A 25,986-nucleotide genomic window follows, 5' to 3' on the forward strand; every position below is an offset into this window, starting at 1 on the left:
TATTTGTATTTCAGTGCTTTTATCTATTTTCAAGTTTTATGTAAATCGTTTTTTTCAGGGCTTTCGTTTTTGGTATACTGTATGAAATTAGTGTTTTCGTTTACTTTCCAAAATGCTTGAGCGTTTTTTTTTTCTGTCAAAGTATTTATAGTAACTGGACAGTGCTTGCACACTTAAGTTGTACCTTCTTTCTTGTGCTGTTTTCCACAATGAAATCCCTGTGGTCACGGACACATTCTGGGGTTTTTATGTCTAGGCATTTTTTTACAATTCGCACAATTCTGTTTTAAATCCTTCGTATCTTAACTGTAATACAGTTTTTCTGCTTGCTAACAAGCCCCCAGTCCTGATTGTGATCTCGTTTTAAATCTCGCAGGAGGAGTCACCCATAGGTTTAAAATATTCAGAACAAATCAGTAATGTATACAAGCCAGAAAGGCAGGACATAGCCCAGCAGCACTGGGAAATGTATTTATTTTTCTAGTAGGTTTTATTTTTCATTGGGGGGGAAATGGTAAAGTCACGTGAATTGATGAACCATTTCCACAGGCTTTCCAGTGTTTATTGGCTATCCACCGATTTTATATATATATATATATATATATATATATATATATATATATATATATATATATATATATATATATATATATATATATATATATATATAGGACTTCTGTTTTTTGGGTTTTATTTGTATTTCAGTGTAAGGAGTGGGTTACTTTTACATAAAGTGTAACCAAAGTGTTAGTCGTTAGCCATTAGTGACTTTGTGTTATCTCTCTTCCATAATCATGAGGATGGAGAGATAGAAAGAGCATAATTAAAGCACAGGGCACATTAAGGTTGCCATGTTTACTGGAACAGGATAATCTACTGCACATGTGCCAAGCCATGACCTCGCACAATGGTGGCAAATGTCAGACGGATGAACCCATCAAAGCAATTGACTCGCTAGAAGTGTAGCGTAACTACTGCGAAGCTGCAGAAATTACAGCAGGGCATCATCCCTCCCACCAGCCCAAAAGAAGACATACAAAAAGTGTAACAATCACAGTGCTCTCTCATTGATTAGTTTCTAATGCGGTGCAGATTAAATATCATGTTTTAAAGTAAAAGACAGCCGCTTTTAACATTCTGCAAACGAAAAGCGGATAACACAAGGCTTGGTTTAACCTCAAAAAACATCAAAAAACAGTTTTTGTAAGTATGTACTCGTGTTGGTGTTCCCTGCTGCTTTTGTAGTGTGCTGTATTTGGCTATGCTGGGAGGTTTCCGGTCGCTTGGTTTGTTGCTGCGTTGCTGCCCTGTCCTCGGAACGCCATGAAGCTGAAGAAGGAGCTTGCACTGTAGGCGATCATAACCAGACATGCAAAGAACTGTTGGTGCAAAAAAAGGTGAGGCAGTTAGTTTAGGGACGCTGCTGGGTTTGTTATTAAAATCAATTTCCCACAGAACTGCACAGCAAAACCACCTGTGCTCGATAACCTACAGTAATGGACTCGATATAGTTTCACTGCAATCGGATTGGGTAGAAGAAGGGTTAAACAGAGTCCCAACATGTTTACTTACAGCTGCCGCCGCCAGGTTGTTGTAATCTGCAGCCCCGTTTATAGGAACTGATGCTGCGTTGGTTATGAAGGCAGTGATGTACAGGACAGTAGCATTGACATTAAAGATCATCATCTATCCATGGAAGAAAAGAAGACAAGTTATCGGCACTTTCTTTACAGTTTTTAGGAAGAATTATAACATGATATTTTAAATGCAGTTATTTTGTAATTGGCTCTATTTTTGTAAAGGGACAATGTGAAGAACAATGGGTAGATCTGGGGTGCCACTGAACTTATGAGTGGGGTGAAAAGGACCCTCCCCCCAAACACCACAGAACACGAGAGGCTAAGCAAACAAATAGTAACACAGTCCCTCCCTTAACTGTTTGTAAAACACTTTATTTCAGGTAAACATTTAACCTACCGCAATAGGCCAAGGAACAAATTGTGTTTTTTCGGGCACACCCAGGAAGTAGACCACAAACAGGCAGGTTGTTATTACCCAGAGTGTGACGCTAACAAACATCACCCATCCAAATGCATGGTTCATGTATGTGGAACCAGCAATCAGAGCCCACACCAGTAAACCCAGAACCTGACAAATACAAAAGAAATGCAATCAGTTCATTAAAGTAGGCAACTGCACTCAGCATTTGTTCTGTACTAACAAAAGGTTATCCTTTACTTGGTATCTGTACTGAGAAAAAAACCCAAAAATTAAATAGTTATTTTATTCAGTACCAAAACTTCCAGATAGTTAATGAATATGATTTGCTGTCAATACAATCTTAGTACAATATCCTACCCACCTGAACTAACTAGGGATAATCTCCAGTCAGTTGATAACCTATTATAATTGGGTACAGAAGCAAGGACTGAATTCACTGCAAGTGCCCCAGGCTATTAGGAACCGCTTTCTATTTGCTTCTTCTCCCCATTCATTTTTTTGCTTGTGTCTCCTAATAAATGATGGTTCCCTTAAAGGTGAAACAACTTCCATAATAAAGATTTTGCTTGTAGACGAAGTTCCCATTTTATTAATATGTAAGTAATAACAGCTTATGTTTTACGTCCCTTGGAAGCCAGTTTTATTTTCTTAATTTTAATCTATTGCTCTTTTTAAATGCTTTTTAATAGTGAGACTAATGCTTCCAATTAAGTGTTAACACGCTCAAAGATCAGAGTATTGCACAGGCACGCACACATAAACAGTGAATGTTTATAATTAGTTTATCTATTATTGATGCTAGATTGCGTTACAAACAATGGATTTGTGGCTTATCTGGGAAATGATACTTGAGTGATCTCCAGGAATATCCTGTGACTTAAAAAACTGCAGTCATGTCAATTCAATTGTGTACTATGCATTTATGGTTTTGGTTAGACTCGTGTTATAACCCAAATTTAAAAAGGAGCGATCCAACCTAATTGTGTTGACACAAGGGCTGACTGCAATGCTACAGGATTGAAGAGAGTTGAATTACTTTGGAAATTCTTCTTCTTTCAATATTTGCTCCATTGTAGCAAAAAAGATTGATTGGTTAAGTTGTTTACGTAAACCTTTTCAGTAAAAGTATGGGCTCGTATTTGTTTTGTATGTTTGCATACGTGGGAGTGAGCTTCACGTGACTGGTCACCTATAAAAAGTTTACTTTTGCTTCAGCAATAGAGTATCCTGATTCCATTTTTGATAGAAATGGAAATTGCTCACACTATTTCACTTGAACTTTTCAAAGCTGCATGCTGAAATGTATCCACCAATTCTGTGCCTCTCAGACACAGCTTGAATCTTTTCTCAATGTTTCTAATCTTTCGGATTTGATCTCCCTGTTGCATTATCTAGAGCTCTCATTTTGAATCATGTGATAAGTTCATATTATTGGGCCAATAGTACACTCCCTACACTACATACAACCAGCCATGATGGAGGTTTTGATAATATGGACCACTTTATGTATATTCAGATCCACACAGAGACCACGAGAACTCATCCCCAAGCCCGTAGCCAGACTGGAACCAGGGTTTGAGGTACGGTGCTTGAGCAGCAAGGTTGACTAAAATGATGTCACTCCTCAGAAGAGCTCAATTCCACCCTGGAATGAGGCTCATCATGCACTCCTCAGCACCATGTGATCTTAAGAACTTCAGCGGAGGTGAGGCTGTCCACCCACTCTTGAACAAACTTCCTAGTTTGGTTTCCTAGTTTAGATACTTTCCCCAAGACTCAGACCACAGCCCATGTCCAGTCTTTCAGTATTTAAGAAAAATAATAATAACTTAGGTGGGATATTGAAACAATGTTCCAGAAGCTTGTGTCACAAAGTAAAAGACATTCAAATTCAAAATGTATTTAAATAGAGTTGCTGGTCTTGTCTAACGTGTTTTTGTTTTGTAGATATTCATGTGCAGTAAAACCACATAAGCTTGGATGCATTACTGCATGCAAACTTTTCGATCATGCTGAAAATGCATTGTAACTGGTAAGTGAAATCATTCCCACGTGTTAAAATAGAGGTGAATAAACATGATCTCTGTCAGCAGTATCTGTAGAGTAGACTTGATGGAACAGCTTGTCTGTCACTGGGTAAGATCATCTGACTTCTAGGTCCAATTCAGCCCATGAATGAATGTTAATTGCTGTCGATAGTGAAGTTAGTTATAATGGATGCACACCAGTTCAGTGTTTATGAGCTGTAAAAAAAAAAAAATATCAGAGACTATTTTTTGTGTGGTTCTAGAGGCTTTTAGCTCAGTCCATTAAGATCTTTATTTAAGCAGAAAAGTAAAAAGCTTCTTTTACAGTAGTAACCTGGCCAACATGGTAGAAGCAGGTGACTCATACATTTTGAATAATTTTTATTGAAATGCTAGAAAGCAGTTCCATATACATATGAATAGCTTTGTATGAATACAATTGTTTTTACCCAACTGGGATTCATCGACGACAGTGGGATTATTTAAAGCAGACAGTCGCATAATTTGCAAACCTGAGCTAGTTGAACACCCACATTGAGAAAATACCTAACATTGTGCAAGTCAGGCTGTACCCATCATTGCACTTGCACACACAAGTACAGTACAATCACAAAGCAAGGACATTTAAAATATAAAAGTGGGAAACAACACTTACGATTTCCACCATCATCAGGATCCCAGGAATAGTCCTAATAAACAACACATCCATTTTGACAGGTCCCACTGAAAACCCACGGAAGCCAGAACTGGACTGGGTTGGCTGCGAGCTGGTTCCGGTGCTGACTTTAGCTGGAAATTCATCCATGGTGACTGGTAGTGCCCCGGAGTAGTAAACCCTTAAAACTTTTAAACCAGTTTAAAATTACTGCATTAAAAGAAAAACACACACAACAGAAAGATGTGGTTGTGCACACCCAGGTATATTTGTTTCAAGTCCAGTAAGCTCCTTCTCGTGGTTTCCTCGCTGTCTTTCAGATCCTGTTCATCATTGTTTTCCTCAGCCCAGTAAGTGGATATGTGTCTCTCCCTGGTGAGCTCGGCACACAATAGCCGAGCTGCTGAGGGCGTTCACCTGAGTTAAACATTTACATAAGCTCAGCACTGTAGGGCTGTTGAGCACTGTTAATAGCTGCCTGTCACTCAGGCTTGTGCCAATCCCAGCCTTTCTGAGCTTGTCTTACAATTGGCGTAACAGCCTGGTTGTACATAATATAACATAGCATAACAAAGTATACCTTTCTGACACAAACCCTTTAGAAATCTGAATCACCTGGGAGCTTAGAATGCAAGAAGAGCTTTGGGAAACACTGCTGTTGTGTTTTCATGTCGCCAGACTCTTCATGAAGGGTCCATTGTTACCACACCTCTTGCATTATCAGCACACAATGCCAGTGAATACAGACCTGAGTGTATTTTTATCTCAGTTGTTGTGAAGATTGCAAGCATTGTACAGAATACAAAAACAGAGTACAATAAGACTTTACTCTTACCAAGTGATCTTCAAGTGATGTTCAATGGCAATGCAATGATTCAGTTCTAAAGAGCAAGCATATGAGCAGAATGTTACCAGTGTGGTTATGCTGTCATGTTTTGATGTTCCATTAATGGAACACAGTTCACACCTGCGTGAAGCTTTTGAAGTAGGCTATAAGGTTAAATATACCTACTCCTAGCCCTGTGACAGAGAAGTCTTTTTATATGGAGTAAAATTACTACAATATATTTTCATAATTATCAGACCTTGATCCTTGCACTAAATACAAAATAACTAAAGAGCTGTCCATAACGTACTGCTGGTTTTGGAGCACACTGAAGAAAGCAATAGCCTGAAAGCTTGTCTACTTTAGTTTCCGATAGTTTTACTTTAGGTCCTGGAATTATGTCCCTCCTGTTTTTTAATTAGATTACAAATAGGTGAAATATGAGGGTAGTGTGATTATGAGTCCCTGAAACTGATGTTTTGTGAAATCCCTATTATAATCTTGCCCCCAGTAGCCAATAGGTATAAATGCATAAATCAGGCAGGTCATTCTTTCACTGGTGTCTATCTGCAACGGGCGTTTTTGTAGTTCAGTGTATATATATTGCGAGTTAGTTGACTGGCATCTCCCAGGCACCAGGGCAATGCATACTGCATCTCAACACGTTTTATCATGGTCAGCTGACTCAATAGATATATCTGCTTGTTCGGTGGCTAGGGATTGTTTATGCAGGAAGGGCGGGGCTGACGTGGTTAGTTTTATATTGCTTACACATTAGATATTGAAGTCAGCTGACCTGAGAATAACGTTGCATTTCTACAGTAAATAGAAAGGTAACGGCGAAGTTAAAGGTAAAATCTTATTGTCTGACATACCTTAATGCAGCATTGTTTAATACGGTTTGCTATACTCCAGGTGCGAATTTACCATAACCCGCTTTGTGTAAGCAGCGCAGTAACTTGTTTAAAAGTTTATACGCACGTCAGGATGGCCGAGCGGTCTAAGGCGCTGCGTTCAGGTCGCAGTCTCCTCTGGAGGCGTGGGTTCGAATCCCACTTCTGACAAAATACCTTTTGCGTTTAAAAATGTAATACAATTAAGCAGTAGGAAATTCTTTTTTTTTAAAGTAGAAAATTTTAAATATTGTTCAAATGATAAAGTAATTACTTACAGACACATTTATTTGACAATACTACTCTGAACTTTTTCAGTACAGCTTACATGGCAAATAAATCACTAACGATTGTATTAAAAGTGAATATAAAAACCATTGCATTTTCTTTTTTTTATTTAGCCAAAAATATCTTTATAAAAAAAAAAAAAAAAATCACTACTTGTCAGAAGTGGGATTCGAACCCACGCCTCCAGAGGAGACTGCGACCTGAACGCAGCGCCTTAGACCGCTCGGCCATCCTGACTGTTAATCTCTAAATGTTATGTACTTCAGTCAGGTGCACAACATAGTATGATGTTAATGTATTAATACGTTTATTTGCAAATAAACGCTGCGCTGTAAAACATTAGTTCCTCACCACGTCAACTGTGGTTGATTACACCGTGTAACATTTTTTTTTTTGTTCCTGGGTAGTAAGTGTTATTTCCTAATTGCTTATGCCTCAAAAGTATAGAAAATGGCTATTATTCCCCACAAACTTTGCTTTTGTGACCAGGACAGTGATATTTCAAAATATCACTATTTCCAATGGGAAAACGGGCAAAACATTTAGAAGTGAGTAGTTTTTCGAGATTTACGATTATACTGTATTTACAATCTCGAAAAACTAAACACTTTTAGATCGTTTGTAGTCATTTTTGTATTACTTTAGTATAAATACATGTTAATTTGGATTCATATGTTGTTTTTTTTCTGACTTTATATGAGACACACATTTGCCCGTTTTCCCATTGTAAATAGTGATATTTTGAAATATCACTGTCCTGGTCAAAAAAGCAAAGTTTGTGGGGAATAATAGCCATTTTCTATACTTTTGAGGCATAAGCAATTAGGAAATAACACTTACTACCCAGGAATAAACATTGTTTTACATAGTGTTATAAAAAGTTTCAGTTTGTCTTGTGTTTAGAAAGGAGGTGGGTGCAGAGACACTGTACTGAAGTCAAAATGCAGACTCAGTGGTGACGCGCTGGAGTCGTGAGCACAAGCGCATGGCGGTCATGCGACTTTTATAACAGGAACAAGTGACACTGTAGCAACGGGTTCTAGAGGATATTCCATGACAAAATTAAGAATAAATGAATAAATAAATAAATACATGGACATTTATTTATGTATTTCCCTTTGTTTGTCTATTTCTATATTTATTTATTTCACTTTTGCCACTTTGCTTTTTACATTTCACGCTGTCCATTTACATTTCGGCTACGCATTTCCACGTGACGCTTACATTTCATTGTGCCAAAACTACTTCTGTCAATCACAGCCATATATTATTATTATTATTATTATTATTATTATTATTATTTCCTACCTGACAGGCTGCTGGAAATGTACCTTGCTGCTGTTTCTCGCGTTTGCACATCTCATTACTTCACGTTGCTGTACCTGGTTTCAGAAACACCTTACACATTCTCGCTGATCGCTTACACCTGCCTGGCGTCCTACGTCATTCTTCTGTTTTTCTTATTTACTTTCGGGTACATCGAGCAGGGCTACCGTCTCCTTACACAAAGATCAGGCAAAACACTGACTGCAGCAGCCCGCACCAGCCAGAGTGCAAACAGAAAAGTCATCTTGGCCATCAGTGTCACCTATCATTGACCTGTGTGGGTCTTCTCAATGCTGCCAGACCCCCTGCATTAGCACGTGTAGAAATCCTGGTGCACAAGCTTTAGTAAAACCTGAATACCTGAATCTCTAAATCCCTCCAACCAGCCTGTTTTTAACTAATGCTAAACATATAATTGCATGCTCCAAACTGACCACTGCTGAGACCTGCAAGTAAACGGAAGTAAATTTCCAAGTGTTGAGGGCGGGTGAGCAAAGGTTCCTATCTGCTCAGTGTACCTGTCTCTGCCATTTGAAAAGGCTTGACAAAGCAATACAGCTTTGATTTAGAAGTAGGGTGCTGACATCTTCTTCACCTGGTTTAAGACACAAGTTTTTGTCATTAAACCGAAGCAGACAGTCGGTACATAAGTGCTAACAGTTTTTTGTAGCAGGTACAGTAGATTTAAGAGCAGTTGTGGAGAGCTCTCTTTATTACTGCTGTGGAATCTGATGAAGAACCATTTTTAGGGTCAGTTTTAATGATCTAAGCTGTGGTGAATGTTAGTACCACCATGCTAAAATGTATAAAGCTAGTTTCACTGTATATGCATTGTGTGTATTAATGCTAATACATGAGTCTATAAGTTATCCCTGGAGGAAACCCCAGCATGATTAATATTGTTAAAGAGCAGCAGTATTTAAACCCACTGCTGTTAAATTAATTACAATAAATCCATACAGTCTAGTGTCAGAGAAGCCTCCACTTCAAAGAGAGCAAACCCAATGGACGCTCTCACCAGGTATTTCCTAGGTTTGTTTGACATTTCAGTGTCTTTGACAATAATCTTGCAGAACTGTTTGTAAAGCCTTATATGAGGTGGAAGGCTTGTCTAGTAATACCACAGGCTCTGTGTGTTTTTATTTATTGTTCTTAACCACAAGTATGTGTCAACGAGAAGCAGAGAAATAAATATACCGAGAAGCCCGCTCTTGACGGTATGTCACTTCTTTGCCTTGCTCACGCTTCTGTGAGCTCGGAGGAGGCAAGCTTTGTTTTTATTTCTGTTGTATAAAAATATTTTTCACCCTGTCCATCTGTATCTTATTTATGGATTGGGATTGCCTAACAGCTGTGACAGTAGCATCCAACCCCCACCATGGATGAAAATGCAAAATGAAGATCTTGCATAATTATCTCACAGTGTGTACATGTAGGCTACGTACAGACGGACCGTTCACTCCATATATTCCCATATTCCCTGCGACTGGGAAATGCATCCCCTGCTGAGTGATAATAAAAGGCAGTTCATATGAACAACAGCTGGATTAGGAGGTTTGTATTAATAAGAGTGGAATTTAATTTGGGGGTCGAAGGAAAGAGACACCCCTCAGAGCAATGGTGCAGGTCACTGCAGCCCCGTAGAAGCTGCGGTGACCCACAGAAATGTAAAGCATACCATTTCTTTTAAAGGTGTAATGCTACGTCTGTCATGCAATTTTGAATCACCACATAGTGACATGAGGCATAAGAATGCGTTCAGTTGTTTTGCCCCTGCTCTGGCTCTGCTGGTCCTGTGTGTGGTTTGTAACTGTTTGCAGGTACTCTGGACACGGGCTGGAGCTAGAGAAGGCCCTCACACTCTCAGGTACAGCACAGAGGAAGCTGACTGTTTGCTTTACACGTGTCTCTATATTAAAGAGTTGCAGATGTGTAAATTGCAATCTGATAACAGACCATCATTTTTGTTGTGTAAGTTCTGCAATATATTAGGTGTGCAGTGTAGGTTTGAATCTCTCCAATAGAGATTTGTGGAATTCCATGTGCTTTATAATTGTTTTGCCTATACCATAAAAACATCTGGAGAATGCTGTGTATAATTTAAACAGTAGACACTCAATATGAGAAACAAAATTTATTTTTTTCGACCTCCTCTACCCCTACATTTGCTGCAAATGTTTGCTTTGGTTTTTGGACGTGTTGTTCGAGGAGTACGTTTTCACAGACAGCTGCAAGTGCCAACATTTGACCAAAGGGCTGATCTTGTAAATTTTATATAACAAGGGTGTTGATATAAACGTCTGCACATTCAGTTACACTTGCAGAGCCTGTAATAATGTTGCTTTAAACGATTCCTTTGTAACCCACAGCTGATGAAGTCTGTCCGAATATTTCCCAAAGAGATTTTTTTCAGTGTCATTGCAGTGTGACTGCAATAAGGTTCTGCTTCAACCGATAAGCGATTGTGAAATAAGATAGTGACCTCACTGCACACACACACAGTGAACGAAGTGACGGTGCAGATTACTATAGTGAAAGGAAGGTGCTGCAATGTGGCTGGAAATGTTTTCTCATCTCCAGCCAAAGGAAGTAAGTCTTACTGGAGCTTTTTGCAGACAAGTTGTAGAAAGTGGAGTTTTCTGTTTAAACCTGGGAAAGGGATGTTTTTTTTTTGTTTGTTGTGATTAAAATCGAAACCCACAGCATCCCAGGCTGTGCCCCTTCTTTTCTGCCACATCCTGCAAACATTATACAGCATGCTTATTGGAATGCCACGTTAGACCCAGGGAAAGAAATGAACTCACATCCGCAACAACATTTTGATTTAGTTTTTAAACCTGTACATATTCCATAAGGCCTGAACAATTCAAGCATATGTTAAAATGCCCCTAAGGAAGCGCCATTCATACTTCTTATAATCCAAGCTGATCCCATGCAGAGACTGTGATGCTGAATCGTTTTCATGGGCACAGGTCACGCTGCAGTTGGGGAGGTACATTTTTGTGCGGTTTGTATTTGATATGAATGAGGGGTGTTACTCAGGGCAGGTCATTGAAGTGTGAAGACCCCTTTTACTTTAACAGACCGTTTATTGTTTACTGTATAGAATTAAAATGCGTCAGTGTGTTCTATGTTGGAAGTTTTCACTCAGCGTTGTTTTTGTAAAGCCTGAGTCCTTGTTGCATTCCTTGCAAAAGCGAAGAGTCCACATTTCCACCCGCTGTGTAACATTCTGAAACGGGCAGTCACTGAGGAGCCGCCTCAGGGACAGTGAGGTCATTGTGTCAGCGCATGAGAAAATAGCCTGGGTGTGAGAATGACAGCCTGCTTTTCACCACTGTGTCAACAGGAAGAGAAGCAGGACTTCCAGTAACCTGGGAACCCACCTGGGCTGACATCAGCAAAATGAAACAACATCATCATTAAGACAGTCAGATAATAGGGTTTTTATGCCACTGTTTGAGGGAAAAGTATTCATCGATCCTCTTTCAAAATTTAAATGAATCCTTAAAAATGGTAACCTTGCTCGTTCCTTTACGATTTGCGCATTCCTTTAAGATTTGTTCCGAATTGCAACTTTGAATCTACTCTTGCATCTCTCACGAATTATCCCCAGTTTCATAACAGAAGTTGTCTTTTTTAAAATAGATTATCAGCATAGAAATAAGTACTTAAGTCAACGCTGCTTTATACAAATTTTGTACAAGCTATTTACTACAAATTGTCATTAGCACATTTTTTTCAGAAAGGAGAAACACACCCAAAAAGTTATCAAACCAGATGTAAACAGCTAAGACTGTAAATGAAACTTGTAAGTAGTCTTAAGTTGTTTCTTATTTGTTTTTTTTTTAATTTTTTTTCCATTCAGATAAACATTGCGCGAATGGCCATTTGGAATAGATAGCTGTGAGAATCTAGCCCTTTGTGTGCTGTGTTTGTTTTCAGGGCACACAGATGTTCCCTCTCACCATCGCTGCCTACCTGCTCCACCTTATCTTTACAAGATATAAGACAGGAGCTTCGTCGGCGTAACGCCCGGAACAATGTATTATGGGATACCCATGAGGTATCGCAAACAGAGCCAAGATAACAGAGATCATTCTGAAGACTCCCTGAGTGACACTGTAAACTCACCAGACGTGGAAGTTTCAGTGACCACAGTGTTCACTGAAACACCAGGAGAACCTCAGATAAAACTGGCTGAGCAAAACGTTGACCTCAGCTCATTTTGCAAATTTCGAGGCAATACGTTTCAATGCATTCATCAAAAAGAGACTAGACATCAAAGAGACTAAACATTAAAAAGAGACATCAAAAAGAGACAAGACATTGGTTAGTTGCAAAGAAACTAAACTGTCTGTGCCATTGTCACATTTGGCAACTGCTGTATTAAATCCATCTGATCCAACATGTGCTCTTGATAAGCTGCATTGTGACTTCTCTTCCTGTAGCAATAGTCATTTCTTGTGAAATGAGACACCACTTATAGTTTCAAAAACATGAATAAGATTTTTCCATAACAAAGACTATCGAGGGGGACGGACAAAAAACTAGACGGAGGGCAAACAGCACACTGAGAGCGAGACGCTCAGTTCTGGACAATATTTCTTCAGGCACAGTACAGTCATTTTGGGACTGCACGGCAATGGGCAGACTGCCATATTTATTGAATACAATGAACCCAATGCGGTTAAACACTGCTGTTGATTCAGAATCCCCCCACTGTGTGGGGATTCGTAGCTACATCGCAAGGAGTCTGCAGCGTTGTAATAGATGGACCGTCGTGTTTTATTCTCTGGTTCATTTGGTATGATGCCTTCTTTGAGTCATGTATTGTAATTCAAAGACATTGAAAAAGACTTCTAGACAAATTGTTTGTCATTGAGTTTCAGTTTCATTTAGCATTTTTAATTTCTGCAGTATTTAGAGCTTATTCGTTATGGATGATGTAATGTGACAGTGTGTATTGAGTGGTTATTAGTTATGGATTATGTCATGTGACTGTGTATTGAGTTGTTATTATGGATGATGTCATGTGACAGTGTGTATTGAGTGGTTATTAGTTATGGATGATGTCATGTGACAGTGTGTATTCAGTGATTATTAGTTATGGATGATGTCATGTGACAGTGTGTATTGAGTGGTTATTAGTTATGGATGATGTCATGTGACAGTGCGTATTGAGTGGTTATTATGGATGATGTCATGTGACAGTGTGTATTGAGTGGTTATTAGTTATGGATGATGTCATGTGACAGTGTGTATTGAGTTGTTATTATGGATGATGTCATGTGACAGTGTGTATTCAGTGATTATTAGTTATGGATGATGTCATGTGACAGTGTGTATTGAGTGGTTATTAGTTATGGATGATGTCATGTGACAGTGTGTATTGAGTTGTTATTATGGATGATGTCAGGTGACAGTGTGTATTGAGTTGTTATTATGGATGATGTCATGTGACAGTGTGTATTGAGTGATTATTAGTTATGGATGATGTAATGTGACAGTGTGTATTGAGTGATTATTAGTTATGGATGATGTAATGTGACAGTGTGTATTGCTGCACCGTGCAGCTCATAAAACAAATACATTATTGAATGTATTGAATACTTTGAAGGCTTCGTGAGGGCTCAGATACGTTGTTGTGCTGTTTATCAAAGTAGATTATTTCTTCACTAAACTTCAACTTGACTTTATTCTTTTTTTCTTTCTCAGGCTCACACTTTATAGAAGGACGATGCACAAGTACTCTCACTTATCTATCAAATCCAGGCTTTGCTTTAAAAACACTCAATCAGAAATATAAGGGAAAAACTGACACAAAATATAATGTCAAATATGTTACAGCTACTGCCTTCATTCGTATTCTTCTGATTCACAGTGAAGAAGCGCTTGACCACCTGACCTGCATTTCTAAAATATATATGGAATATATGGAATTCAGCCCCCACTGTGTCCCTCATGATTAACATGCATTCTCATAAGATGATTGCCTCTGGAATGACGGAGTTCACACTGAAGTCTGAAATGGGTCAAACTGCATTGCAGCGGGAGTCAGTCTCTGTGTATTGAGCACTCTGAACTGCACAGGCTGAGACGACCTGTGGGTTTATTAGCTTTTACTCAGGGTCAGGTCGTTTGCTACTGTGAAGGTACAATAGAGTAAAACACTGTCAGAAACTCAGAGCTCCCAAGATTCCAATAAACTCCTTCACAAGGAGCTGCTGTTTACCTTTACCCTCAAGACCTCCAACCCCAAACTTTGGGAATGAATAAGGTATTGCACTCAAAATACATGCATTTCATAATGAGTCTTGCACGGGTTATGCAAGTATTCAAAAGCAATCTTTTTTTTAACTGAATGTATTTGATAGGCGGGTATTCCATGAAAGATTGTGTCATTAAAGGAAAATAAAAAGGAAAACGAAGGGCAATATTGATGCAGAGTAGTTAATTTTGCGTGGCTAAGTCACGTCATGTGGTGTGTGGATTCTTTGTTGCAATACATGATGTAAGTGTTAGCACAGGGGTCTCAGGACAGCTCACTGAGTGATTCACATTCCTGTGCTGTATAAATACATGGACTGCTGGATCAGACAGTACCTAACAACTCACTCACAGAGCAACACAGGGAAAACAGGAGCTACAGACTTCAATCTGCGCAAGGGGATCGCAAGCATGGCAAGCCCGGGTGGTAAGGCATATCACTGTATTTAGTTTTACTAATCATTCATTTTTTAAAAGAAATGAATGATTGGATGAAGTGTTTAAATGGGTACGGTAAGTGTTGAAGGACACAAGACCTGACAGTACTGACAGCTCAATCATTCACACAAGTAGGACAACTTAAAACAACTTCACTTTGTGTTTAACTATTACATATAAAGCACCATACAAAGTGGAAATAACAACTTGTTGGTATTTGTATGGTTTCTCTAACATTAAAAGGTCTTTGTTTTAGAAGAAAAATGAACTAATCAACACTGCAGATCTGCGTACAGGGCAAGGTAAGGTCAGCAAACCTCTCTAGTACAACAGGAAACACTCGGAACAGCAGACCAGTGATGTACTAATGTGTATCTATCTGCATTTGTATTTATTTATTGATGTATTTGTTCAGTCTAAGAGGCTGGAGCCATTCAATCAGCTGTGCTTGGGTAGTCGTTCTGTTAGATTAAATGAATCCGGTCCCTTGCTATCTTTCCTGAGCCGAGCGCAATGTATTCTGTTGTCAGAGCTGCTGGAAGCAGTGGACCTGCACTGCCACTCCAATAACCGAGCCCACCACACTGACGAGGTGGACACCGAGAGGCTGGTGCTGCGCAGGGGCCAGCCCTTCACCCTCACTGTGCAGTGCAGGACCCGGCCGCTGCAGCACCTCACTGAGCAGTTGGCCCTCGTCCTCCACACCGGTGAGTATCCTTCTGTCTCGCCAGCACCTCACCAGCCCTGTGCAATCCTGTCCTGCACATATAATGAACCTCTAACTAGCTGTCTGTCTCTGGTATTTGCAATGCAGAGAGTACTCTACTGTAACTGATGGGTTTCAGAGGTTGCCTTGTGCTTGAGAATGCTATATATAACTTTACAGTAATAATTTGATTATTTGTAGGGTTTCATGTGGTTTTTCTGGCAAAACTTGAAGGGCTGTTTTAAGGAATGTTTTGTTAAGGACAATTTTCCAAGTGTTTGAGAGGGTTTATTAGTTTATTGTCCTTTTTCAAAGGACTCTCCTATAGAGTAACTAGAAAGAGCAGAGCTATTAACCCTGAGATTCGGCAACCTCTGTAAATATGCCATTAGATATTTCTGCAAATCAACTATAACTTCAAAAGGCAAATCCTATAGGCTGTAAAGAATTTCACAGAGCTTGCCATACCCCTGAACAGTAAGGTTTATTTTTATATATCATCTCCCAAAATGCACTGCATTGCATATTACACAAATGTCTGTCAACTTCAAATGATAGCCGTGCAGCCAACCAACAGATGCAATGTTATCATCCTTGAAGCATGCCACTCCTGTCTTGAGGACCTCTGCACTCTGTATCCGATTGTGATGAAATTTGGTGTGAGCTTTTGCATACCGTAGTGTCTATAGAAAGGGTATAACTCCAGTAGACACCAAAACCAAACCGTGAGAATGCTGAATCACTTTTTATTAATAGCGTGTTACAGGAGTTCACTGGGTTCGTTTTGTGCTCTGTGTAGGGAAGGATAATGGGACAGGAATCAAAGTGAGCGGCTCGGAAGCCAGGTCTGATAAGTGGAGGCTGAGTGTGCAGCCAGCGCAGAGCGAGCTCCTGGTGACGGTGTGCAGTCCTGCCAGCGCACCTATAGGCCTGTACAGGATGGATGTAGTGCTGTACTCCCAGGAGGGGCAGCTTCTACAGCAGATCCCCACAGGACAATTCTGCCTTCTCTTCAACCCCTGGTGCAAAGGTATGGACACTTCTGCCTTCTCTTCAACCCCTGGTGCAAAGCTATGTCTGCAGGGCTCCTTTTGTACTTCATCTCCTTTGATCTTCATCAAAAGTGCCTGGAGACTGAGAATAATAATTTCTATTTATCCCCAGCCCACACACAGTAGTGGAGGTTACATTCCTAGCAAGTAATGAAAAGAATGATGCCATGCTTTTTAATGACATGAAAATGCATTTGCTTCTTGAGTTCTGGGGGCTTTGGCCCTTTTATAGGACGCTCTCTCTATGGGGGTGAGGCAGTCCAGTATCCAGGCCTGTTGCTTATTTCTAAGACCCCCCTCCCCAGTGTTGAAATGAGTGGTGTTCTGTGTGCAGAGGGCTTGCTTTGCTCTCTACAAAGTTCGCACTGTAGCACGTTGACAAGTTTAACAGCCTGTAACAGGAACAGGCTAGAGGTTGGTTCATTTAATCTAAACAGCTTTTACATATGAGTACAGACAGAAATCCATTACACACACTCCCCTGAGACGCCCATGCACGGTGATACACAAAGGGCTGTATTTGAATGGCATGTATATGTTTATTATTATTATTATTATTATTATTATTATTATTATTATTATTATTATTATTATTATTATTATTATTATTATTATAATACCATACTGTATATTATTGTCTACCATACTGTATTTTACAGAATGAGGAAAGCTAGCAGCAGCAGGCCTACCATTGCTCCACATTGTTTTTGGTGTAAGAGCTTGTCTAGCTAGGTACCATGGATTACCTGCTAACACTGTGATCAGTTCTACTCAGGAAGCCTGTGATCTGAGTGCGTGGTTGTGCCTCCCAGATGATCCAGTGTTCCTGCCGGACGAGGAGATGCTGCAGGAGTACATCCTGAACGAAACGGGACTGCTCTACCAAGGATCCTGGGAGGACATCCACGCAGTGCCCTGGAATTTCGGACAAGTAACTGCTTATCTATTATTATTATTATTATTATTATTAATATCCATATTTATTTATTAACTGTGCTATAATTAAAATTGAATCCCAGTGTTAAAATATCAGTCAGCTTTATTTAATTAATCTCAAGAAGATAACACCTTATTGATTGATTGAGTTTTATTTAGCATCTCAGTGTGTCTGTCAGATTAATCCGCGCTGTTGCGTCGTGTTACCTGTGTCAATAGTTCGAGAAGGACATTGTGGACGTGTGCTTTGAAATCCTGGACAACAGTCTGTCAGCGCTGAAGAATCCTGTTGCTGATTTTCTGCAGAGGAGAGATCCTGTTTATGTCAGCAGAGTGGTGACGGCAATGGTAGGCTCACCGTACTGCTAATACCAGCAAAGATCAAGGAAGCAAAAGCCAGGCTGGGTCCTACTTCCATTCTGTATGAACCAGAGCAAAGTTTGTATCCAAAGAGAAAACAAAATACTGAACAGTTTAAGTACTGGTAGCAGTTATGTTAAGATTCCCATTCATAATCGCTCATAGACAATTGCGATGTGCACTTCTGTCTGGTTTCACAGACCCTGATAAGAACTAATCCTGGACTGCCTATAGTTACAGTACCTGTAGTCACAGCCCAGCTAATCGTGGGCTCTGAAACTCTTAGCAAGTGCACCTCTAAAGAAAGCCTGCAATGCCTTCTAGTGGATACATTTCAGACTGCACAGTAATTACTGCATTACTGCAGAGTGTATAGCAGACTCACGATAGCAATGTCTAATTAAAAGACACGCTTTTTAAAATACTTATTAAATTAAAAACTTTATTTTCTGTTCCTCTGTTTTTCAGGTTTGTCATTAAGTAACACTGGGATGGAAATAAGACTCAATGAGCCACAGTGTATTGTTATCAAGCTCCAGAGTTGTCTTATTGAACTCCTAGTAAAACCAGGATCAAACTGCTATGCAATAGGAGTTTTATTTCCATCCCTGTACAATGGAATAAATGCATTTCTTAGATGAAATGTCTGCAGTACGTAGTCCCTCCAGCTGGGGTATGTTGTCACTGTGTGTTCCCGTCTGTTCTGTGTGCAGATCAATGCGAATGATGACAAGGGCGTGCTGCTGGGCCGCTGGAGTGGGGATTATTCTGACGGCACCTCCCCGACCCGCTGGACTGGCAGCGTGCCTGTCCTGCGCCAGTGGAGCCGGAGCGGGGGGGAGAGGGTTCGATACGGGCAGTGCTGGGTCTTCACTGGGGTCGCTTGCACAGGTACAGGGTGACAGTGTCAATGGGCTGGGCTCACTTCACAGTGCACTGCATCTCTAATTAGGAAAGTCTAAAGCTGAGGGAACACAGAGCCACTTTTTCAGGAACAGTGGCTTAAAACCTGGTTCCAGGAGACCTAGTTTGAGGCAACTTTGCTGTATCAAACCCCAAGTCTCCCCTGGTTTGCCATGCAGTGGCCTGAAACCTAGTCTCCTGAAACCAAGTTCCAATCCACAAAATGGCTTCGTGTTCCCTCAACTTTAGAAGTGGCATAAAAATGATGTTAAGTGTGTCTCTGTGTATTTGAGGAGCAGTGTTTATGATTACAATCACTTGCACTAATGTGACTAAAACCTTGTTCATTTTGTTACTGTTGATCTGCCTTGGGGTTAGGTGGCTCTTCTGCAAATGTATGTACCGGATTTGTTCAGTGAGTTATCTCTCCCGCGGGTTGAGCAATGGCACAGGCAGACCACATTGGTATCAGTGTTGTTTCTTGTTTCATGTCTGCAGTATTGAGGTGCCTGGGCATCCCCACTCGATGCATTACTAACTACTCCTCTGCTCACGACACTGACGGCAACCTCCAAGTGGACCGGTACTACAGTGAGACTCTGGAGTCTCTGCCGGGCAAGAGGGACGACATGATCTGGTAGGCGGACCTCACTCTGCATATCTGCAACCTCTTCTGCATGAATGTAACCAGTTATGGCAGTCAGTCCATCACAGTTCAAGTTTACAAAGACTGTATTGTACTGATTAATAGTTTCTGGGTTATCTGTTACCTTTATAGAAGTTTAACGCAGTAAAAACACTGCTGTTTCCTGTAGGAATTATCACTGCTGGGTGGAATCGTGGATGGCTCGTAAAGACCTCCCTGCTGGCTTCGATGGCTGGCAGGTGCTGGACCCCACCCCCCAGGAGAGGAGCGATGGTAAAGTCTCACTGCACCCTCACTCGTTAAGAGATGTGACCAAACAGGCAGTTATACCACTGAAGCATAGGACACAATAAAGCAGAATCACTGGGCTGGGATATTCAAAAGCATTGTTCCCCCTCTCTCCTAACTTTTCTCTCACTCAAAGATAAATATTCCCCCTTGAATGCATGCAAAAATATTTTAATGAGCCTTCCATCCCAAGAATAAAAACCGATCCTCCAGTGTTATTAATTTACCAATTAAACGACTGGATGTTCTTCATTTTGCCTGACATTTTGCCTACAGTGTTGGTGTGAAAGTCAATATTTGATGTCTCTGTTTAAGCCACAATGCAAGCGTTGTGATTCAGTGTTGTGCTTTTCCTCTTGGAAGGTATATACTGTTGTGGCCCATGTCCTGTGAAAGCTATTAAAGAAGGCAACATTGACCTCAAGTACGACGCCCCGTTCATCTTCGCTGAGGTGAATGCAGACCTAGTGTGCTGGATTGTGGACAAGGAGGGCAGCTGCTCCCAGGCTGCTCTGCAGTGCCACCATGTGGGCAGGTGTATCAGTACAAAGAGCGTGCACGGAGACAAGAGGGAGGATGTCACGCAGCACTACAAATATCCTGAAGGTATTCCGTCTTACTCACTCTCTTTAGTTTAATTGGCTTCACGTTTAAATGTTAAACTGTTAAAGATAGTGTGTTGTTATCAACAAACACATTTATTTTGTCTTGAAAGTGGATTACAATTGCAACACATTGAGGATTCAGTATTTACCCCAACAAGGCTGAATTTAAAGGATGCATTAATAGTAAAATAAATAAATAAATAACATTTAGTAAAATTGTCCAATACAGTCAATGCGAAAATTGACTAAATTTCCATGTACAGTAAGCAGTGATCAGTGCGTTTCACAGACACAGATTGCAAGTGGCATTGGGGTTCATCAGTAAAAACAGAGTTTGTTCCCGATCCAAGCTCCTCATGCAGGAGGTTAAAAATGCAAAAACCTTTCAGACAGCTGCACAAGTGTGCTGTTTAGTCAATTGCCTTAACAATCAGGCAGTGATTATATACAAGTTTCAGTTTCAACACACTTTTGCATGAAACAAACATTAATAGATTGCATTTGAAGCAGGGTGGAATCATTTCTCTTTACTGGGTGAGTGATGTCATTGATCAGTGCTCCTTTTACTGGGTGAGTGATGTCACTGTTCTCTGCTCTCTTTACTGGGTGAGTGATGTCATTGTTCTGTGCTCCCTTTACTGGGTGAGTGATGTCACTGTTCTCTGCTCCCTTTACTGGGTGAGTAATGTCATTGTTCTGTGCTCCCTTTACTGGGTGTGTGATGTCATTGTTCTGTGCTCCCTTTACTGGGTGAGTGATGTCACTGTTCTCTGCTCCCTTTACTGGGTGAGTGATGTCATTGTTCTGTGCTCCCTTTACTGGGTGAGTGATGTCATTGTTCTGTGCTCCCTTTACTGGGTGAGTGATGTCATTGTTCTGTGCTCCCTTTACTGGGTGAGTGATGTCATTGTTCTGTGCTCCCTTTACTGGGTGAGTGATGTCATTGTTCTGTGCTCCCTTTACTGGGTGTGTGATGTCACTGTTCTCTGCTCCCTTTACTGGGTGAGTAATGTCATTGTTCTGTGCTCCCTTTACTGGGTGAGTGATGTCATTGTTCTGTGCTCCCTTTACTGGGTGTGTGATGTCATTGTTCTCTGCTCCCTTTACTGGGTGAGTAATGTCATTGTTCTCTGCTCCCTTTACTGGGTGAGTGATGTCATTGTTCTGTGCTCCCTTTACTGGGTGAGTGATGTCATTGTTCTGTGCTCCCTTTACTGGGTGAGTGATGTCATTGTTCTGTGCTCCCTTTACTGGGTGTGTGATGTCATTGTTCTGTGCTCCCTTTACTGGGTGAGTGATGTCACTGTTCTCTGCTCCCTTTACTGGGTGAGTGATGTCATTGTTCTGTGCTCCCTTTACTGGGTGAGTGATGTCATTGTTCTGTGCTCCCTTTACTGGGTGAGTGATGTCATTGTTCTGTGCTCCCTTTACTGGGTGAGTGATGTCATTGTTCTGTGCTCCCTTTACTGGGTGAGTGATGTCATTGTTCTGTGCTCCCTTTACTGGGTGAGTGATGTCATTGTTCTGTGCTCCCTTTACTGGGTGAGTGATGTCATTGTTCTGTGCTCCCTTTACTGGGTGAGTGATGTCATTGTTCTGTGCTCCCTTTACTGGGTGAGTGATGTCATTGTTCTGTGCTCCCTTTACTGGGTGAGTGATGTCATTGTTCTGTGCTCCCTTTACTGGGTGTGTGATGTCACTGTTCTCTGCTCCCTTTACTGGGTGAGGGATGTCATTGTTCTCTGCTCTTCTGCAGGCTCTGCCATGGAGAGAGAAGTGTACGCCAAAGCCGGGCTGAAAAACTCTGTCTTGAATTCCACGGAGAAGAGTCTGCAGATCGGTATCAAACACGTGCAGGCGGTCAACGGCAGCGACTTCGATATCTACGTGGAAGTGTCCAATAAGAGCTTCGAGGACAAAGACATCGGGCTGACGATTGTAGCGAAGACTGTCACTTACAACGGCATCCAGCTGCAGGAGTGCCACAGGAAGACCTCCACGTTCTCCGTGAAGGCGTCTAACGGTAACCTCAGAATGAAGCACCCTGTATACTGTGTACTGTATCCATTAAGAAATACTGACAGAAACGTCATACATTCTACACACGTTGCCACTAGAAGCTGTTTTGATGCATCAAAAGACAATAAAAAAGGCTAGACAAATAGTTTTTTCACATGTATTTAATTTATTTCAGTATTTCTAAATTTAGCCCTATTGAGTGTTTAATAGAAATACCATTTGAACTACCTTACTCTTTACTAAAAAACATCTAAATGCTGGTCAGATATGTGCTGTATCTGCATTCTGATCCAAGTCACTGAGCTGCATGCTGAGTACTGGGAGGCATCTGTATAGTTGTAATGTAATTACATGAGAACTAACACAGGATTTCCTGTTGAATTCCTAGAGTAAATATCTATTCATGACACATTCCCCAAATATTCACATCAATCCCTTAATCAACATGAATCTTAGGGCCTTTTCACATATGGTTAGTTTCTAAACCAACAGAACTGGGCTCCTGTACACACTTCGGTGCAAAAGAGCTGGGTTCTCTTCAAAGAGGACTCTGTCTTTTTTCTGATTCACTTGAATATTTTTAAGAACTGACTGTGCTTTCACATTGCACTGAAACAAACAAACCAAACTCAGTCCTTTTGCTTTGAGTTAGTCCTCTCTGATTCTGTGCAAAGTGCTTTGAGTTAGTCCTCTCTGATTCTGTGCAGAGCTCTGAGACTGTGGCTCGCCTCAGTGGTTGTGTTCTCTGTTCCTCAGCTAAGAAGGAAGTGCTGAGACTGAAGTATGAACATTATGGGAAGCATCTGTCTGAGCACCACCTGATCAGGATCACAGCCCTGCTGGAACAGAAAGGGAGAGGCGAGGTGATCCTGCATGAGTGCAACATCTCTCTCAGCACCCCGCAGCTGGCTATCAAGGTACACTACTGCACCTGGCACAGGGCAAACCAGGGGGAACTATGGGAATGCATAGTATAACCCATGGGAAAAGCATGGGGGGGAGTGCTAAATGACTGTGTATATTTACTGTGGTCAACTTTATAAGTGCTGTTGGTCTCTGGATTCAGTTTAAGGACAGTACTGTTTACATCTGTGTAATACCGCCTTGAAGCAAGTCTCAGAGCAATCACTACAGGAAACCAAGACTGAAAGAGCACAGAGCCAACCAGGGCACAAACTAGAAAGCACACCTGTAAACAAGATATTGCAACGGTTAAATTCATTTTATAAATAAATAAAAGCTAAAACTGTTCTAAAATATAGTTAGCTCATAATGGCAACTTTTGTGTCACTAATTTCAAACAAGGGGTTAAAACATAAATAATAACCAATTAGATTGATCGCTTGATATTGTGCTTTCTATTATATCTGCCAGATAAAAAGGGTGCAGGGAAAGCTTTCCTTTTTTTGATGCCATGCCATGTGACTTCTGAAAAGTGGAGTTTTGACCGAGCAAGGGCACATTTTACAGGTTTTTTCCCATGATAAAATGTTCCATTCTCTCAGGGCTGAGAACAGCCAGAATAGTGAATGTTACTCCTGTCCCAGCACACTGTATACTGTGCGGGAATCACAGCCTGCCTGCATCAGTGCTTGTGATGCTGCTTATGTTTTATGATGTGTGCTCAATGTTCGTTTGTGTTTCAATATAGATCATTGGCGAGCCTGTGGTTTCTCGGAAACTCACGGCACAAATCACGTTTGTGAACCCCTTGCCCATTACACTGAGTGAAGGGGTTTTCACCATTGAAGGCGCTGGATTGACAAACATGCAGGAGATTCAATCCCCGTAAGTATGTGCCATACCAGTGGAATCAGGCCCAGAACCATTTTCCACTGTGCCGACAGCGCAGTGCCAAAACCCCAAACCCATGTAGCAATGCCTCTGACAGGACACAGACATGGCACGACCAAGAGAAAATGACCTAACGGGAAAAAAAAACTGTTTAAAAAAATAAAGCAGTTTGCTTCAGTGGTTTCTCTATATTTTAAAGCAGGTTTGAATTATATATCATATATGTATGTGTTATTTAAATGTTATTGATGCTTTCATGAATAAGGTTACCCTGTTGGTATAAATACCAGAGAGTCTCACAATGTCTTCAAATTTTACAGAAATTCCCTATATATATATATATTAAAATATATATATATATATATATATATATATATATATATATATATATATATATATATTGAATACTATATATATATATATATATATATATATATATATATAGATAGATAGATAGATAGATAGATAGATAGATAGATAGATAGATAGATAGATAGATAGATAGATAGATAGATGGTTTGTAGAGGTTCGCTGTCTCAAAGCACACATACTGGAATGAGCCTGTCCCTGCCCTGGTGCTCAGCAATAGCTTCAGTGCTGGCATTGAGTTTCTGTCTGGCGTACACAGAGCTGCTGGTGCTGACGTTCTTCATGCCTTTGTCTTTCAGAAAAGAGATCAAACCGGGTCAGGAAGTGACCGTGAGCGTTTCATTCAAGCCAACCAAACCGGGGCTGCGCAAACTACTGGTGGACTTCGACACCAACAAGCTGAGAGACGTCAAAGGTTGTGCCAGCGTTATTGTACGTGACAAGAATATGTAGAGCAGCAGCACCAGTGTTGCAAAAACAGGGCACTTTTAAAAAAGTATCAAATAATATACAGTATATATCAAGAGAAGCATAAAGCCCACTGATTTATATGGGGGTTGTTTTACTCTTGAGACTGAAGTCTTTCTGTTGCTCAGGGCAGGGGCAGCACAAGCAAATGTTCTTCACTGTGTGGTGGGTTTGTGATCTGGCCTGTAGCAGACTGGGACCCAGATCATACACCTGGAAACCAAGCTGTATGCAAAGGTGAAAGCCTGGAGAGTGCTGTCCTTGTCGCTTCACATCATTTCATCATCTTACTGACTGAACTGCACCATCCATTCACTGATGCTAATCCTAGGTTACCCCAGCTTGCAAACTACAGCAGTTAGAAATCTGTAACGTATGTAAACCAGCGCCTAAGCTTGCTTGTGCTGTTCCCATAACAACCACGTGTTTACTGCATTTAAACACAAGAGTTTCTAAAGCAGCCCTAATTACAGTCACAGCCGCTTTTCTACTCACTACATGATCGGATCCAGTACAGTCAGTCCCCCAGTACTGTATGTTCATGTATTGTGCATGTAATGTGTATAGTATGTCATGAATATGAATTATTATATTAAAATGTGAATGTTGACCTCTGCTGTTGTAGTGTTAGTGATTTAAGCTCTTGGCATGCTGTTTAATGGGACGGGTCAAAGACATGAGAATTCCTTTGCAGGTAAGGATTGGGTTAAAATGTTTTAGATTAACGTAGACATTCTCTCTAAAACAAGTACCGTTCTCATAGATGGTTAATATATTTTGAATGGGATTTTACTTACTGATTAGAGGCAAATATTGTAATTTCCCTTCTTTCTTGTTGTAGTTATAAAGAAGTGTAATATTTTGCACATGTCCAGTTCATTGTGCATTAAACATTGAAGGGTTTCGTTGTTATACACAGCTAGATCTCTCTGCAGGCGTTTGTCAGTCCAGTAGGAAAGGCAGGATAATGTGACAGTAATTTAAAGTACTCTACACAATTTGGATTTAAAAATCAACAAGAATTACTCAGAAAACCAATGTTTGCAAATATTGACGTTGAGGTAATACTTGGTTTGAGTTCCGAACCTTATACAAATAAATATGAGTAAAAATGTC

General features: G+C 40.5%; 2 protein-coding genes and 2 non-coding genes across 7 annotated transcripts; 2 read left to right on the plus strand and 2 right to left on the minus strand.

The window, feature by feature from the left end:
- Positions 1–674: 674 nt before the first annotated feature.
- Positions 675–8,230, minus strand: LOC121325245 (plasmolipin-like). Of its 3 annotated transcripts, none has more exons than XM_041267643.1 (6): positions 7,999–8,230; positions 5,519–5,564; positions 4,684–4,871; positions 1,978–2,148; positions 1,573–1,686; positions 675–1,379 (listed from the first exon to the last, which is right to left on the minus strand). In XM_041267643.1, exons 3-6 carry the CDS (start codon positions 4,831–4,833, stop codon positions 1,260–1,262), a joined length of 555 nt encoding a protein of 184 aa, XP_041123577.1. In that variant the 5' UTR covers positions 4,834–4,871; positions 5,519–5,564; positions 7,999–8,230; the 3' UTR covers positions 675–1,259. The 3 variants fall into 3 exon arrangements, with proteins under 3 accessions (XP_041123577.1, XP_041123578.1, XP_041123579.1); XM_041267644.1 differs by having other exon boundaries at positions 4,684–5,100; positions 7,999–8,229; XM_041267645.1 differs by lacking the exon at positions 7,999–8,230 and adding an exon at positions 6,385–6,402.
- On the plus strand, positions 6,491–6,573 carry trnal-cag. Its single transcript has one exon. It is a non-coding gene; the product is annotated as a tRNA-Leu (tRNA).
- On the minus strand, positions 6,845–6,927 carry trnal-cag. Its single transcript has one exon. It is a non-coding gene; the product is annotated as a tRNA-Leu (tRNA).
- Positions 8,231–14,493: 6,263 nt separating the features above from the next.
- tgm2l (transglutaminase 2, like) lies at positions 14,494–25,484 on the plus strand. 2 transcript variants are annotated; one of them, XM_041269526.1, is made up of 13 exons: positions 14,494–14,713; positions 15,255–15,431; positions 16,230–16,460; positions 17,295–17,413; positions 17,638–17,766; positions 18,492–18,669; positions 19,180–19,318; positions 19,497–19,600; positions 19,979–20,221; positions 21,977–22,243; positions 22,996–23,156; positions 23,891–24,027; positions 24,702–25,484. In XM_041269526.1, the coding sequence occupies exons 1-13, from the start codon at positions 14,599–14,601 to the stop codon at positions 24,853–24,855; spliced, it is 2,154 nt and encodes a 717-aa protein (XP_041125460.1). In that variant the 5' UTR covers positions 14,494–14,598; the 3' UTR covers positions 24,856–25,484. The 2 variants fall into 2 exon arrangements, with proteins under 2 accessions (XP_041125460.1, XP_041125459.1); XM_041269525.1 differs by lacking the exon at positions 14,494–14,713 and having other exon boundaries at positions 14,739–15,431.
- Positions 25,485–25,986: the final 502 nt, after the last annotated feature.

This window comes from Polyodon spathula, chromosome 13 (genome assembly GCF_017654505.1).
Source record: "Polyodon spathula isolate WHYD16114869_AA chromosome 13, ASM1765450v1, whole genome shotgun sequence".
Lineage (NCBI taxonomy): Eukaryota > Metazoa > Chordata > Actinopteri > Acipenseriformes > Polyodontidae > Polyodon > Polyodon spathula.